This window comes from Asparagus officinalis, chromosome 7 (genome assembly GCF_001876935.1).
Source record: "Asparagus officinalis chromosome 7, Aspof.V1, whole genome shotgun sequence".
In the NCBI taxonomy this organism is placed as follows: domain Eukaryota; kingdom Viridiplantae; phylum Streptophyta; class Magnoliopsida; order Asparagales; family Asparagaceae; genus Asparagus; species Asparagus officinalis.
Genome location: NC_033800.1, coordinates 116,715,498 through 116,730,699, shown reverse-complemented (window position 1 = coordinate 116,730,699; position 15,202 = coordinate 116,715,498). Strand labels below are relative to the sequence as shown.

Sequence of the window (15,202 nt, the reverse complement as noted above, 5' to 3'; positions counted from 1 at the left end):
TCAGACTCGGCAGGTAAGAACAGATTGCTCCAAATAAATGAGTTGGAAGAAATTAGAAATGATGCATACATAAACTCAAAAATTTACAAAGAGAAAACAAAAATTTTTCATGACAAATCAATTTTGCGAAAAAATTTCTCTCCAGGACAGAAAGTTTTATTGTACAATTCAAAATTGCATCTTTTTTCGGGAAAATTAAGATCTAGATGGACAGGTCCATTTTTTGTCAAACAAGTTTTCTCACATGGAGCTGTCGAGATAGAAAATCCTAAAAATGGTAATATTTTTAAAATAAATGGTCAACGTCTGAAACCATTTTTAGAATTTTCTACGCTCGGAGAGGAAGAGGTGTTGGTTCTTCATGAACCTCATTATCTATAAAAATAAAAAAAATAAAAAAACTAATTTTTCTTTTGTTTCTTAAAAAAAGTTCTTTTGTTTCTTATAAAAAAACATAACAAAAATTTGAATAAGTAACATAGGTAAAAAAAAATTACTTACAATTTTTCCTCTTATTTGATTTCTTCATCCTCATACTAACAGTAATTGCAGATCCTTATCATCATTGTCAACCGAACAACTGTAAGTTCTTCTATTTTATCTGCTTTACTTTGTGCTTCAGCGAATTTGTATTGAGGACAATGCAAAATTTAGGTGTGGGGGTGAGAAATACATATTTTCCTCTTTATTTTACCTTTTTAGTTATATTTTTCTTTCTTTTTGTTAAAAAAAATTATAAAAATATTGTCACTTGCCAAATTAATAGAGTTAAGTAATAATTGATCAAATTGATAGATTTTAAATTTTCTAATTCTTAGTTAGTGACATATTCAAGTTCACCTTTTATGATAACTCCAAATAAAATTCTTAAGAAATGATTTTTCAACTAGTATACTTTACTTAAGTCTTACCTTAGATTTTTAATTAAAAATAATGAAATTTTTGCATGCTTAACTTAGAGTTGAAAATATTTTTTTTCAAGTTATCTTGATTTACACAATTTTTTTAAGACTATATATACTTACACATATGTATATTAAAAAAAAAAACTAACCTTATAAAAGAAGAGTGCGAAAAATGGGCACCACCCAAAAAAAATAAATAAATAAAAACTCTTAAATTCAAGGTGATTCTATCTTATAAAGCCTAAGTTGACTGAGCAATTAAGCCCAAGGAGTATCTCTATACTTAATGACCTAAGCCCAATTGGGTTGGGATTCATTGGCCCAAAACTCGTTAAATGGTCACTTAGAAAGCCCGTTAAAATAGAAAACAATCACCAAGAATTAGAGAGTGAAAAAAATATACATATATATAACACTAACAATTGTTTTTATATATTGTTGTTTTGTATATATGGTCTTGAAAAACAATTTTTGATCAAGAGACTTGAAAGTTATTTAAAACAAAGAGTTGGCATGTTCTTTTCAAAACTTTTTAATTAAATTTCTAAGATTTGACTTGGTTTTGTATTGCTATAATGAAAAAGATTTTCTAGGGGATTTACATTGGAGTTATATATAAAAACGTTTTCTTGATTATTAACTAGCTTCAATTAGAATGTTTAAATATATCAAGGAAAATCTGTTATTTACTGACTTATTTAACTTGGCAAGTTGACCGAATTTTGTGGGTATATTCACTGCAAACCCTCACGAGACTACAACTCGTCCACTAGGGTAACCTAGGGGTTTAAAGGCTTGTTGTATGCGCTAAATACAACCGCGATTCCTGCGAAAGTGAGTGAGTTAGGATTTTTTTTTTATTTCCTTTGCTAGAGGACTAGCAAAAGTTTAGGTGTGGGGGTATTTGATGATCACATTTTATTATAATTTTATACCCTCATTATCTATTCTATATGAATAAATATACCACTAATAACTGTTTTTATCTTTAATTACAGGTTAATGAAGAATAAATCTCAACTCCCCATCTCTCAACAAAAACCCATTGATTAAATGAAGAAATGATTCAAGATGCCAAAGTGAAATTTTCGAATTTAGCAAAAAGATTACACAAGGGAAACAAGACCAGATGCAAACAAGATTGGATTTTTATGCAAAGTTGGAATGAAAGGGACTTGAATGCAAAAATGTGGATTTTAATGAATGAGGCCGGCTTGCTTTCAATTGCTGCAACTTGATTGGGCCGGACTTGTTAATTGCTAACATTGGACTTGTTTTTGGGATGTTTACATACATGGGCCGGTTGTTCTTTTTTAATTGCTTGGACTTTAGAATTGTGCAATCAAATGGACTTGGCTTGGGCTGAAAATCAAAGGCTAAAGGACCGGACTTGATGGGCTGGACTTGGCATTGAATTGTGGTTGCTGCAGATTGGGATGGAGACCGAAATTTATTTAGTTTTGAAAATCATTTCATTGGGCCGGACTTAGTTGCAAAACTTTGGATGACTTTGCTGCAGATTGAAATGTGGGCTGCATTCATTTTTTTTTCTCAATCAAGACCGGACCTGGCTTTGTTTTGGAAAAAAAAACTGAATTGATTTTGTTAAGCCTCAGGACTTTGCTGCAGAGAATTAATGTAAAATCACACACATGATAGACCGGACTTGGGCTTGGAATTTGCAAGAAAATTCTTTTGAAAATCAAATGAACATGGGCTCAAGAATTGGATTTTATTTTTCTTTTGAAAATCAAATAAATCAAAGGTGGAGATTGTTGCTTGGGGCTCAAGACAAATCCAATGGCTCATATTCATTGAAGATTACTATAAATAGGGGTAGAGAGTGAGGGGTTAGAGGTGTGAAAATTTTGTAAACTCCTTTTGGAGAGGAGGGCTACTCTTAATTGAGAAGGCCTTCCAAAAATTGTAACTTTAGTTGCAATTAATAAAAATAATTTTTTCCTCTTTAAATTTGTTCTTTCTCCTCTTGTTGAATGATGAGGATGGAGATGAAGAGCAATTTGAAGGTTTGCATTTCTTTTCTCTTTTATTTCTTTTTAGTAATTTCTTTATTATTGCTTATTAGTTAGATTTAAATTCATGCTTGTAGTATAGATTTACTTTCTTGTCTTTTTTATTTTCTTTTTGCACTTTAATTTGTAGAGTAGATTTATTTTTCTTGCATTTAATTTCTGCAATTTATTTTGTAGTTTAGATTTTTATTTTCTTTGTAATTAGATTTATTTCTTGTTCATAGTTTAGATTTTTCTTTTCTTTTTAATTTTGTAATTAGTCTTCTTTTTCTTGTTTTTATTTCTTAAGATGTGAATTTAATTCTTGTAGGAATCTTAGAATTGTATGAAACTAGTCTAATTTCTTTTATATTGTATGAATTATTCTCTTGTACTTAAAATGTTCATGTTTAGGATAATCAACTAGAGAACTAATCGGTAGAAGAAGAATTTGATAATCTATGCTTATCTTAAATGGTTTGATAGGTTATGCTTATGAATTCTAGGATTATTATCATGTTGTTGTTCTTATCATGAATAGTAATTTTAGCTTAGATGATAATTTGATAGGTTACACTTTCCTTAAATGGTTTGATAATCTATGCTTAATAAATCTAAGTTGAAATATGATAAAAAGAGAATAGTTTATATTTTGTAATTGAAATTGGTTAGTGGATTATATTCTAGATTTCTTACCTCTTTTGAATCCTCCATCTTAACTTTCTTAAATTTTCTTTTCATTCTTGTTTTATTTCTTGATTTTATTAATTCATATTTCTTGCCTTGTGATTTCATTTATTCTTTAATTCATCCTTCTCTCCTCTAAAATTCAATTTATTACCTCTTGCATATAAATCAAAACAACCACTCATACAATCACACTTATTCTTTATTCCTAATTGTCACGCACAAAATATAAGAACCATTTCTAATAATCTCTTAAAATCACCTTCCTCGTGGGATCGATATTTTTTATACTATAACTTGATAAATTGTGCACTTGCAATTTTGGTACATAATTATGCCGCATCAACAGCCTCCATAATTGCCATATACTCTGCCTCCGTCGTAGACAAAGCTACCGTCGACTGTAAGGTACATCTCCAACACACCGGCGCACGGGTCAAAGATATTTTTTATACTATAACTTGATAAATTGTGCACTTGCAATTTTGGTACATAATTATGCCGCATCAACAGCCTCCATAATTGCCATATACTCTGCCTCCGTCGTAGACAAAGCTACCGTCGACTGTAAGGTACATCTCCAACACACCGGCGCACGGGTCAAAGTAAACACATACCGCGTAGTAGACCGGTGCTTATCCAAATCCCCGGCATAATCCGAATTAACATAACCAATGTATAGCTGCCCAACTGTAGTGTCCCGCTCATAAACTAAACCAACATTGAGTGTACCTCGAATGTACCTCAAAATCCATTTCACGGTGTCCCAATGACCCACTCCTGGATCGTGCATGTATCTCAAAACCATGCTCACCGCCTGTGACAGTCCCAATGACCCACTCCTGGATCGTGCATGTATCTCAAAACCATGCTCACCGCCTGTGACAAATCTGGCCTCGTACATACCATCGCGTACATCAAGCTCCCAACCGCACTCACATATGGAGTCTTCGACATTAACTCTCGATCTTTAACTAACTTTGGTGAAAGACTAGCTGAAAGCTTCAAATGGGCTCTCAAAAGTACACCAACTGGCTTCGTATCCATGCTAATATGGAATCGCTATAAAACCTTCTTCAAATAAGCCACATGTGTCAAACAAATTCTTCCCTTCTTCTTGTCTCTGCCGATCTCCATTCCCAAAATGCGTTTGGCCTCACCCAAGTCCTTCATCTCAAACTCATTTGAAAGCTGAACTTTCAACTCATCTATAGCCGACCTGGAAGTAGAGGCAACCAACATGTCATTGACATAAAGTAACAAATAGATGTACGCACCTCCTTTTAACTTACAAAAATATACGCAATGATCAAACTGGCCCCGAGTGTACGAATGACCAATCATAAAACCATCGAATCGCCTATACCATTGTCGAGGAGACTGCTTCAAACCATATAGCGATTTCTTCAACCTGCAAATCAACTTATCTTTCCTTGCAGCTCGGAATCCTAATGGTTGATTCATATATATTTCTCCATCAAGATCACCATGAATAAATACCGTCTTCACATCCAACTGATCTAACTCTAATCCATACTGTGCCACCAAAGCTAGCAGAATCCGAATCGACTAATCCATACTGTGCCACCAAAGCTAGCAGAATCCGAATCGAAGAATGCTTCACCACCGGAGAGAAAATCTCATTATAGTCAATACCTTCCTCCTGTGCATAGCCCTTCGCAACCAACCTAGCTTTGAACCTTAATGGAGTGTCTTCAATATCCTCCTTCTTCGTGTATACCCACTTGCAACCAATTGCCTTCCGTCCCTTTGGAAGCTCAACAAGCTCCCATGTATCGTTCTTATGAAGAGATTCCATCTCCTCCTGCATAGCCACCTTCCACAAATCAGCCTCCAAACTTTGCTTGGCCTCTCTGACTGTAGTAGGCACCAACTCATCGATACTCTCCACCGAAAGTGCATACACAACTGTGTCAGCATACCGTGCTGGCATCTGTATGTTTCTCCTCTATCTCCGAACCGCAATCGAATCCTGAACCTGAGCCGTCGGTCCCTGATCCTTCATATTAGTACCCGTATCTTCCGTGTCACCGTCGTGCTCGCCTGGCATCACCTCAGTCGGCACTCTAATGGATGCTGTACCATCTGAAAAATGTGGAGCTGTATCGATCTCCACCACCTACGATATCTCCTCCGTCGGGTCTCTCTCTACCTGATGAGACCTGGGAAGCTTCAATATAGAAGCCTCATCAAACGTGACGTCCCTACTCAGCACAATCTTCTTATCAACTGGATCCCAAAGCTTGTATCCCTTGACACCACGCTTGAATCATACAAATATGGCCTTCCTAGCTCAAGGTTCCAACTTATCAGTTCTCACATGATAAAATGCAGGGCACCCGAATACCTTGAGCTGGTCATAATCTTGTGCTGGCTCTCCCGACCACTTCTTCATAGGGGTTTTCCCCTCAATCGCAGATGAAGGCAGCCTATTAATAAGGTCGCTTGTATATGTAAGTGCCTCAGCCCAAAAGATCTTTTCTAAACTACTCTGCGACAATAAGCATCAGATCTTCTCCAGTAAAGACCGATTCAACCTCTCTGCCACTCCATTTTGCTGCGGTGTATGACTAACTGTGAAGTGTCTCTCTATGCCCTCATCTCGATATAGCTGCTGAAAGGGGTCAGAAGTATACTCACCACCGTTGTCGGATCGCGACGTCTTGATCTTTCTCCCAGTCTGTAGTTCCAATCTCTTCTTCCACTCCATAACCAAATCTAGGACTTCACTCTTCTTCGTCATGGTGTACACCCAACAATGCCTAGAATAGTCATCTACAAAAGTGACGAATCAATGTCGACCACCAAGTGATGCAGTCTCGGTGGGACCCCAAACGTCTGTGTGCACGTAGCCCAGGATGCCCCTCGTCTGATGAATGGTAGTCCCGAACTTCACCTTCATCTTCTTGCTAAGAACACAGTGCTCACAGAACTCAATCTTTCCACTCTTGGCTCCCTTTAATAGCCCCTGCTTGCATAATGCCTGTAGTGATTTTTTACATGTGTGTCCTAACCTATAGTGCCAAAGTCTGCTCATGTCCGCTTCTGAAATTGCCGAAGCAACCTGGCCAATCTCGGTGCTTCCCTTCAGATAATACAAATTTCGATTGCGGACTCCCTTCATCACCACCAATGATCTCTTAGTAACCTTCGCTACAGCGTCATCAAAGGTCACCTTGAATCCCTTCGCCTCCAAAGCTCCAACTGAGATAAGATTTTTCTTCAGTTGAGGAACAAATCTCACCTTCTTCAACTCACGGACTACTCCGTCATGCATCCTAATCCGCACGGCACCTATCCCACAAATACCACAGGATTGATCATTTCCCATGACAAGGACACCCTCGTTGACTTTCTCAAAAGATGCAAACCAGTCTCGCCTAGGGGTCACATGATAAGTAGCGTCGTAATCAAGCATCTAATCTGATGCATCCACATGGTTCACCTCCGGAGTAATCAATAGAAAAAAGCACGAATCATCGGAATCATCGCCTTTCGCAACGTTCACCTCATTGGCCTTTGGGCCCTTTTTCTTGCCATTCTCCTTCTCCTTGAGCTTCGGGTAGTCTCTCTTCCAATGTCCCTGCTCCTTGCAGAATGCACATTGGTTCTTTGCTAATTGGTGGCGACTTCTTGACTTTGACCTTCCTCTATTACCACCTTTCAGATATGTGCTTCTACCTCTTGTCGACAAGGCCTCGCTTGAAGTGCTAGCACGGGAAGTCTCCTTGTCCTTCCTCCTCAAATCGTAATTGGTCAATGCGTTAGTCATTTCACTATAGCTGATGGAAGATCTCCGTTTCAACAAAGTGAGCACGAAGGTATCATACTCCTCATCCGGTAAGGAGCCCAATAAGATAATAGCTTTGTACTCATCCGATATCTTCTCATCAACATTCGCCAAGTCCGACAACAACTTAGTGTAGTTGTTCACATGAGCCGCTAGCGAGGTGCCTCTGGACATCTGAAATCTGAAGAGTCTTCGCAGCAAGTGCAACCTGTTCTCAACACTCTTTGTGAGATACTTATTATTGAGAATTTCTCACATCTTCATTGCAGACGTCACCCTAATCACATCATATTTCAGCTCCTGTTCCAAATAGGACCTGATCACCCCACAAGCGTTCCTATTCATCTTCTCCCATATCGCCTCTTCATATTTAGGTGGCCTTTCGTGGACCATGATGGTCTCTTCCAAATTCTGAGCATTAAGCGCATCCTGTACATCGCTCATCCACAAACCAAAGTTGATTTTACCGTCATACTTCACCACACTAATCTTAGTGTTCTGAAAACCAACTTGTATTGTACTCGCCATTAACTTGCTGCTTTCACCTTCTTCTCCCATTGCAAACTAACTCCAAATTGTAGAGAAAGAATAAATTTGATAGAAATTAGGAACCACCCAACTGAACCCTAGATCGGATTCTAAATAGATCTCCTATCCACACGAGGAAAACGAAATCTCCAACGGCAACTCCTAATGCTATCTCCACCGAAGCATAGAACTCCAAGAACCAAGCTTCACACAAGAATCTTCCTCCACCAAACTTCAAAATCCTAGATCTGAAATCTGGGCTCTGATACCACTTGTTGCGCACAGCGGAAATTTCGGCAGTACTTCGTTAGCACAACAAGAGAGTCAGATCGCAATAAGAATTTTCGTCTCACCAAGGAAACAAGAATCTGAAGCTAATATCTTAACAAAGTGAGATATCGACTCTTCCTCTCATCAGTTCTAGGACTAACCTGTCGAGGGATCCTAAAAGCTATTACAAATCACACAAAAACGATACAACCAATTTTTACGTGGTTCGGCAAATTGCCTACGTCCACGGGGCGAGGGGGAGATCTACTATTAGAGGGAGAGATTACAACTAGGGTTTACAATTACTCATAATTTAAACCCTCAAACAAACTTTCAAATCCCTCGCAATATCTCTCTACAAAAGACTGCACAAAACCCTAGAAGGGACTGCTTAAAAAACACTTTTTCTTCAAAAAAAGACGGCTACACTTTTCCCTCTCGCGCTCCTTTGCTGAAAAAAATACCCACAACCGCAGCCCAAAAAAATCTCCTCGCTCAACCCTAGGTAATTACCTCGGTGTGCATTTATAGAGGGATAAGTTATCGGGTGGACTTTCATGCACGCGGAAACGAAATCTCAAGCGATTTCTTCTTTACTTTTTTTTTCTTTTTTGCTTCATTCACGTGGGTCTTTGGGTATTCACGAGAACACCTCACACGCACATGGAAAGTGGCCCCCACTCACAAAGAGGTCTCGAGGAGTGGAAGCATGCGTCCATGACGTAGGCGCGGCGGCCACGGAGGACGACGATCGGATTCGGTGGAGGCCGTTTCTCGCTCTTTTTTTTTTATTGCAGAAAACCTAAAAAAATAAAAACAGAAGAATAAAGATAGTTTATCTAGTTGAGGAGCATAGAAATTGGGAAAGGGTTTTAGGGTGATCTCCGTAAATAAATTCTTCTCTCTTACAGAAAGAAGAAAAAAAATCAGAAAAAATAAGGAAAATGAAAAGATGATAGATAACAAGCTGAGATAAATAACAGAGATAATATCAACCTCAGATGACCGTCTCTTTCCCATGATATCTTCTAATTCTTCTCGCTTTCAAGAAAAATATCCAAAAATGATTAAAAATGAAAAAAGCTGGATAACAAAAAATCATATCAACTGAATATTTACATTCTTCGCAGACCAAAACTTATCAAAGATAGCAAGCCTCCATCGCCGAAAACTCTAGAATCCATGGAAAAGTCGCAGAGGAGGAGTTTCATCTATTGATCAATTTGAGTTATAGGTCAACGGGTTCGCCTGTCGTCGATCTACAACTTCTCTTGAAGTTTACATTTTTTTCTGATTTCTTTCGATTTTTATGATTTTTCTTCTGTTTTTTTCCTTTTTCCGCCATTTGGTTTTTTATGGAGAGGGGTTGAATATTTTTGAAGGAGATGAATGAACAGAGGCGTTAGAACTCGAAGATATGATAGATGAAAAAATAATCTGGATAACAGCGGCTTTTGATTTCTGATTTTGGAGTAACGTTAAAAAAGATAATTCTGTTAAATTTTATGATAGATGAAGGGCATTTTGGGTTGGAAAAGTTTTTCTCATACTCCCTCTTTTAAAGGTAGAATGATTTGGAGTAACGTTAAAAAAGATAATTCTGTTAAATTTTATGATAGATGAATGGCATTTTGGGTAGGAAAAGTTTTTCTCATACTCCCTCTTTTAAAGGTAGAATGATTATGATAGATGAAGGGCATTTTGGGTAGGAAAAGTTTTTCTCATACTCCCTCTTTTAGAGGTAGAAGAATGATGATGATATAGATTAGATTAAACAAATCCGTGCATCACAAGGACATGAAACTAGTAAATTTGTAACAAATCAAAGGAACTAAACAGGCCGTAAAGGGCCCACTTCCTTTTTATTAAATAGTATATGTGATAATTCAATTTTCGCCCAAATGTTTACTTATTTACATTCTGCCACCTAAGGAACCGCAGCCTTCAGATCCAAACTGCCAGCTCCACCACCTTGACGGCTTGACCCAAGCCTCACCCAAACTTCCCGCTCCTTCAATACCACGTGCCAAACATCTCCCGCCTCTCACGCGACGCCTTTTCTCTCTCCCTGTGTCCAGCATTCGCCATTGCCCAAAACATCCAAATCTCACCCAAATCACGGCGTTCCCGCCATGAGAACACCCACGCCGCTCGTCGGCGGAACCCCGCCGCCTCCTCGCCGTCACCGCCGCCCCCAACCGCGATGCCGAGTCCCTCTTCAGAACCAAGCCCATCGCCGAGATCCGCACCGTGGAATCCCAAACCAAGAAAGAGATCGAAGAGAAAAAGGAAGAACTCCGTCAGCTCGTCGGAAAAAGCTATCGCGACCTCATCGAATCCGCCGACTCCATCATCTCCATGAAATCCTCATGCGAGTCCATCGAATCGAACATCTCCGCTATCGAATCCGCTATAGATTCTCTTTCTCCCTCTGAAAACCCTAGCTCTGCGTCGAATCTCTCGCAGAACCCCGCGAGAGCCAAGATCTATGGGATCGCGTGTAGGGTGAAGTATTTGGTTGATACTCCTGAAAATATTTGGGGGTGTCTTGATGAATCGATGCTTCTAGAAGCTTCTGGAAGGTACTTGAGAGCTAAGGAGGTTCACGGTCTGGTCACCGCCTGCGGAGGAGCGGATCTGGATGTAATGTCTAGGTTTCCGCTGTTGAAGCATCAATGGGAGATAGTGGAGAGCTTTAAAACCCAGATCTCGCAGAAGAGTCGAGAGAGGTTGACGGATCAAGATCTCATGGTTGGATCGTATGCTGATGCTCTCGCAGCGGCTGCTACGATTGATGATCTGAATCCTGAGCAGGTATTAGGCTTGTTTTTGGAGTCAAGGAGACTCTGGATCTTGCAGAAATTGGCAGGTTTGGTGACTGATCGCGATTCTTCTTCCTCTTCTTCTATTCTGTGTGATGTGATGAGGATAATTAGAGCTAGTTTAGGTCAAGTAGGCGAGCTATTTCTTATGGCATTGAACGAAATGCCGCTGTTTTACAAATTAGTGCTTGGTTCGCCTCCGGGGACTCAATTATTTGGGGGAATACCAAATCCAGAGGAGGAGGTAAGACTTTGGAAGTCACATCGAGAAAAACTGGAGTCAGCAATGGTTTTGTTAAAGCCAGAGATTGTTGCAGTGAGTTGTTCATCTTGGTTGACAAGCTGTTGTGATGAGATCTTTGGACAAATGGCGAATAAGAAGAGGTTGGTGGATTCAATTGAGAGCGGAGATGAGTTGGCATCTGTTCAGAAGCGGGTTCGTGAGACTCTTGATGGAAGGGAAGGGCTTGAACAGAGCCTGGAACAGTGGCTGATGAGTGTATTTGGTTCTGATATCGAGTCGCCTTGGAACCAAATTCGTGGGTTGATTTTGAAAGAACGGAAAGATATATTGGAAGATAGACTGGAACAGGCATTTGTGAGGAGGATGAAAGAGATTGTAGAGTCTGGGTTTAATGACTTGAAGAAGGAAATTAGTAAGAAAATGATTTTGCATCATACTTGAAGAAGCGATCTACTGGTGGTGGAGTTTGGTTCTTAGAGCCGAAACACAAGAAAATGCCACTTGGTTATAGTTTCAAGCCTACTGCCGATGAAGATGACTTTAAGAACTGCTTGAATGCTTATTTTGGACCACAAGTCAGCAGGATTAGAGATGTAGTGGATGACAAGTGTGCTGGCATATTGGAAGATCTGTTATGCTTTATGGAATCTCATAACTCTACCACGAGGCTTAAGGAACTCGCTCCGTATCTCCAGAATAACTGTTTTAGGACAATATCAATCATATTGAAAGAACTTGAGGATGAGCTTGGACGGCTCTCTGATTCTATGGGAAACTATATGGCAGACATAAACTCTCAGCCACCTTTTGTACTTGTTGAAAGATCACTTTTCATTGGACGACTCTTGTTTGCTTTGAGAAACCATTCAAGTCAAATTCCTTTGGTACTTGGTTCCCCAAGGAATTGGGTGAAAGAAACAGGTGTGGCGGCATTTTCCAACCTAGCATCTCCTTTGTCAAAGAAATCTAAAGGAGGCTTTGATTCTCCTATTTCTTTTAGCCCTAGACGGCACACAACTGACAGCCCCAGAAGTCCTCGAAGGCAATTCCTTGATAGCCCTAGGAGACAAACAATTTCAGCTGCTGCTGCTTTGTTTACGGTAGATGACAGCAAAAGCCCGAAACTTGAGGAGCTCAGCAAAACTTTGCAAGAACTCTGCATTAGAGCTCATGGGCTATGGATACTATGGGTGTCCAATGAGCTATCTGCTATTCTTGCAAAGGAACTCAATAAAGATGACATACTGTCTACATCCACTCCTTGGCAGGTATGCGTCCTTTTCTTTATTTTCGTGTTCAAATTTTCATCATTCCCTGTGGTAGCCTAGTATATTGCTTAATTGCATGATATGCTTGCTCTTAATGTAAGTCTTTAGTAATTTTTAGTAAGATAGCTGGAGCAAGTTATACAAGTTATGAAAGTGATGAAGAGGGTGTTTTGGGAGGGGCTTATTTTTTGGTCAAAGTAAGCCATGCTTTTCCATATCTACATGTTTGATAAAGTCCACATAAGCTTGCTTTTAGGGCCCATTTAAAAAAAAAAGGATCCGCAACTTTTGAAAAACTAGCATATAAGCTCATCTAAATAAGCTAAGTTTGACTAAACAAATGACTATTCCACCCAAGCACCCATACAGTTATAACATTTTATCATAAAAGACAAAAGCCTCTGAAAGCTAACGGAGCTTAAAAGCTTTCACAAACAAGGCTCCTGTCAAATACTGTAAAAGTGTACGAAGCATTTTCCCTTCATATGGGGGGTAGCCTATGCCTATGGATTAAAATGCATAATCTAGAAAACTCGAAACAAAGTTTTCATTGTTTTGGGATTGTTATAAGTTACATTAAGTTAGATTTCTACTAGGGAACTGGTGAAGAGCTTGCTATATTGCAATCTCAACACTAAAGAAGTAACTCTCCTTATTCCAACGGATACAAAGAGTCTAAGATGGTATCACAATGTGGTTTTTTTTCTATAGGGAATTATAGTCACACATGAGGAACAAATAAAGGAAAAAGAAGTTAGAGAATGCATACATGGTCTGATAGTATGCTTAGGGGCTGTAATAATCTATTCGGGTTCCACTTCAGATCCTATAAACTTGCAGGAATCAGTTGGGATCCAAACTCACTTAGAAATCTAGGATCCATTCCTAAGGATCTGAACCAGAACCCAGTGACTTATCATATTCAGGGTTGAGTTTGAGTTCATCCAATATCCGATGTTTCTCCCTAAACAAGTCGATTTCCATGAAGAATAAAATGGGAATTTATTAAGTTTTGGCTCATAAATGTTGTCTTATTTGTATTTTTTACAATATTAGCTATGTTCAACCAAATTAACTTATGTGTATGATTTTTTAGGAAGAAAATAGTTATTTCAGCTAGAACCAAGTGAATCAATCTACACAAATGATCCATGAAAAATGAAATATATTTTTAACATCCATACTCTATTTAATAAGCTCCAGGAAATGACTTTTAAGGATCCTCCAGGAAATGACTTTTAAGGATCCAATTCTGAAGTTTTACGTGAACTCACACATTGAATCAGGTTATTCCTAATGTCTGTCTTGTCAAAGGCACACCAGTTAATTTATTATATTCTGATGCTTTTAAAAGAATGTCAGCAGAATATGCATTCTTTTAACTTATTGAAATATTAAATCCTTATTATTATTATTATTATTTGTTTTGAGATTAGGGGTGTTGGTTGGGGGGAGTAAGGGAAGGGTAAACACTCTTGTTTTCATGGATGACAAGTTATTGAAGCCAATGACATGCATAATAGACATGCCTACAAACATATAATATCTACAATAGGAAGATAGCACAAATCATATTCTAGAAGTTTCACTTTAAAGTCAAGAATATTTAATGCTATAAGAGGTTTAACATCTTTCTAAAAGCAAATGTAATAGAAATTAGAATATTGTGATTGATGAGTGAAGATACACTGAGAGACAGGATAATACGTAAGTAGTTAGAGATGGTACCCTTTGAATATAAAATGAAGGAGAAAGGGCCTAGATGGCTCAGACATTTGCAATGTAGGTCGATAAATGCCAGAGAAGAAGTAGCCCTAATGTCGTGGATGGAGGCAATTAAAAAGGATAGTTGTCAAATTTAATAGAAGGGATTGTCTTTTACAGAGCTAAAGGAAAGAAGATGATCCATGTAAGAGCCCTAAACGTTTTAAATAAAGTCTTTGCTTAAGTTGTCGACACGTCAGTCGTATGCAAATGTGTAGAGCTTATTTCCTTGAACGGTCTAGTTCTAGAATGATTTTCAAGGTAGTGCTTTTGTTGCAGCTATCTATTTTGTTAACAAATTACTCCCCCAAAGTTATACATTTATTAGTAGTCGTACATGATTTGATTTTGGGATCTTATTCTTTAGCCACATATAGCTTACTGAAAAAGGCAATAAATGAAGTAGGTTGACGCAAGATGTCGGAAGTTGGAACCGGTCAATTTGATTTATGAGTCTACTAGATGTAAACAAGCTAGCACAATGATAATGCAAATTCATAAACTAACTTGACGAGAGTCTTAAAATCGATAAACTGTACGAATGTTCTAGATGAGATTCCTAAAGATGATTGTGGAAATAAGATGCAAAATCTATATGCTAAGATGCAACAATGTGCAAGAATCATAGGGAAATATGAACGCGACAATAATTATGTATAGAATTACACATAGAAATATAGGTACCATAGGATTTAAAAAAAACCAAGTATCTGATGACAGTTATACCTGTGGCACGAGTTGTTGATGTTTTCCAAGCATTAGGCCCGGCCTTTGTTGAAAATCCACTGTCCATTCTCAACTTTTAAATAGGAAGACCTAATTTGGGGATGAATCATGATGTGGGGTTTTGAATCTTGTTTCGGGGAAGTTTTGAGGGTTGCTAGATCTTAG

At 38.3% G+C, this 15,202-nt stretch overlaps 1 protein-coding gene across 1 annotated transcript in view; it reads left to right on the top strand.

The window, feature by feature from the left end:
* LOC109847674 (conserved oligomeric Golgi complex subunit 1) overlaps nucleotides 1–15,202 on the top strand; it is a 38,261-nt gene that overhangs the window by 10,772 nt on the left and 12,287 nt on the right. Inside the window, 2 exon segments of the mRNA XM_020416904.1 lie at nucleotides 10,351–11,697; nucleotides 11,700–12,547. Of these exon segments, the coding sequence (XP_020272493.1) occupies nucleotides 10,351–11,697; nucleotides 11,700–12,547 (2,195 nt within the window).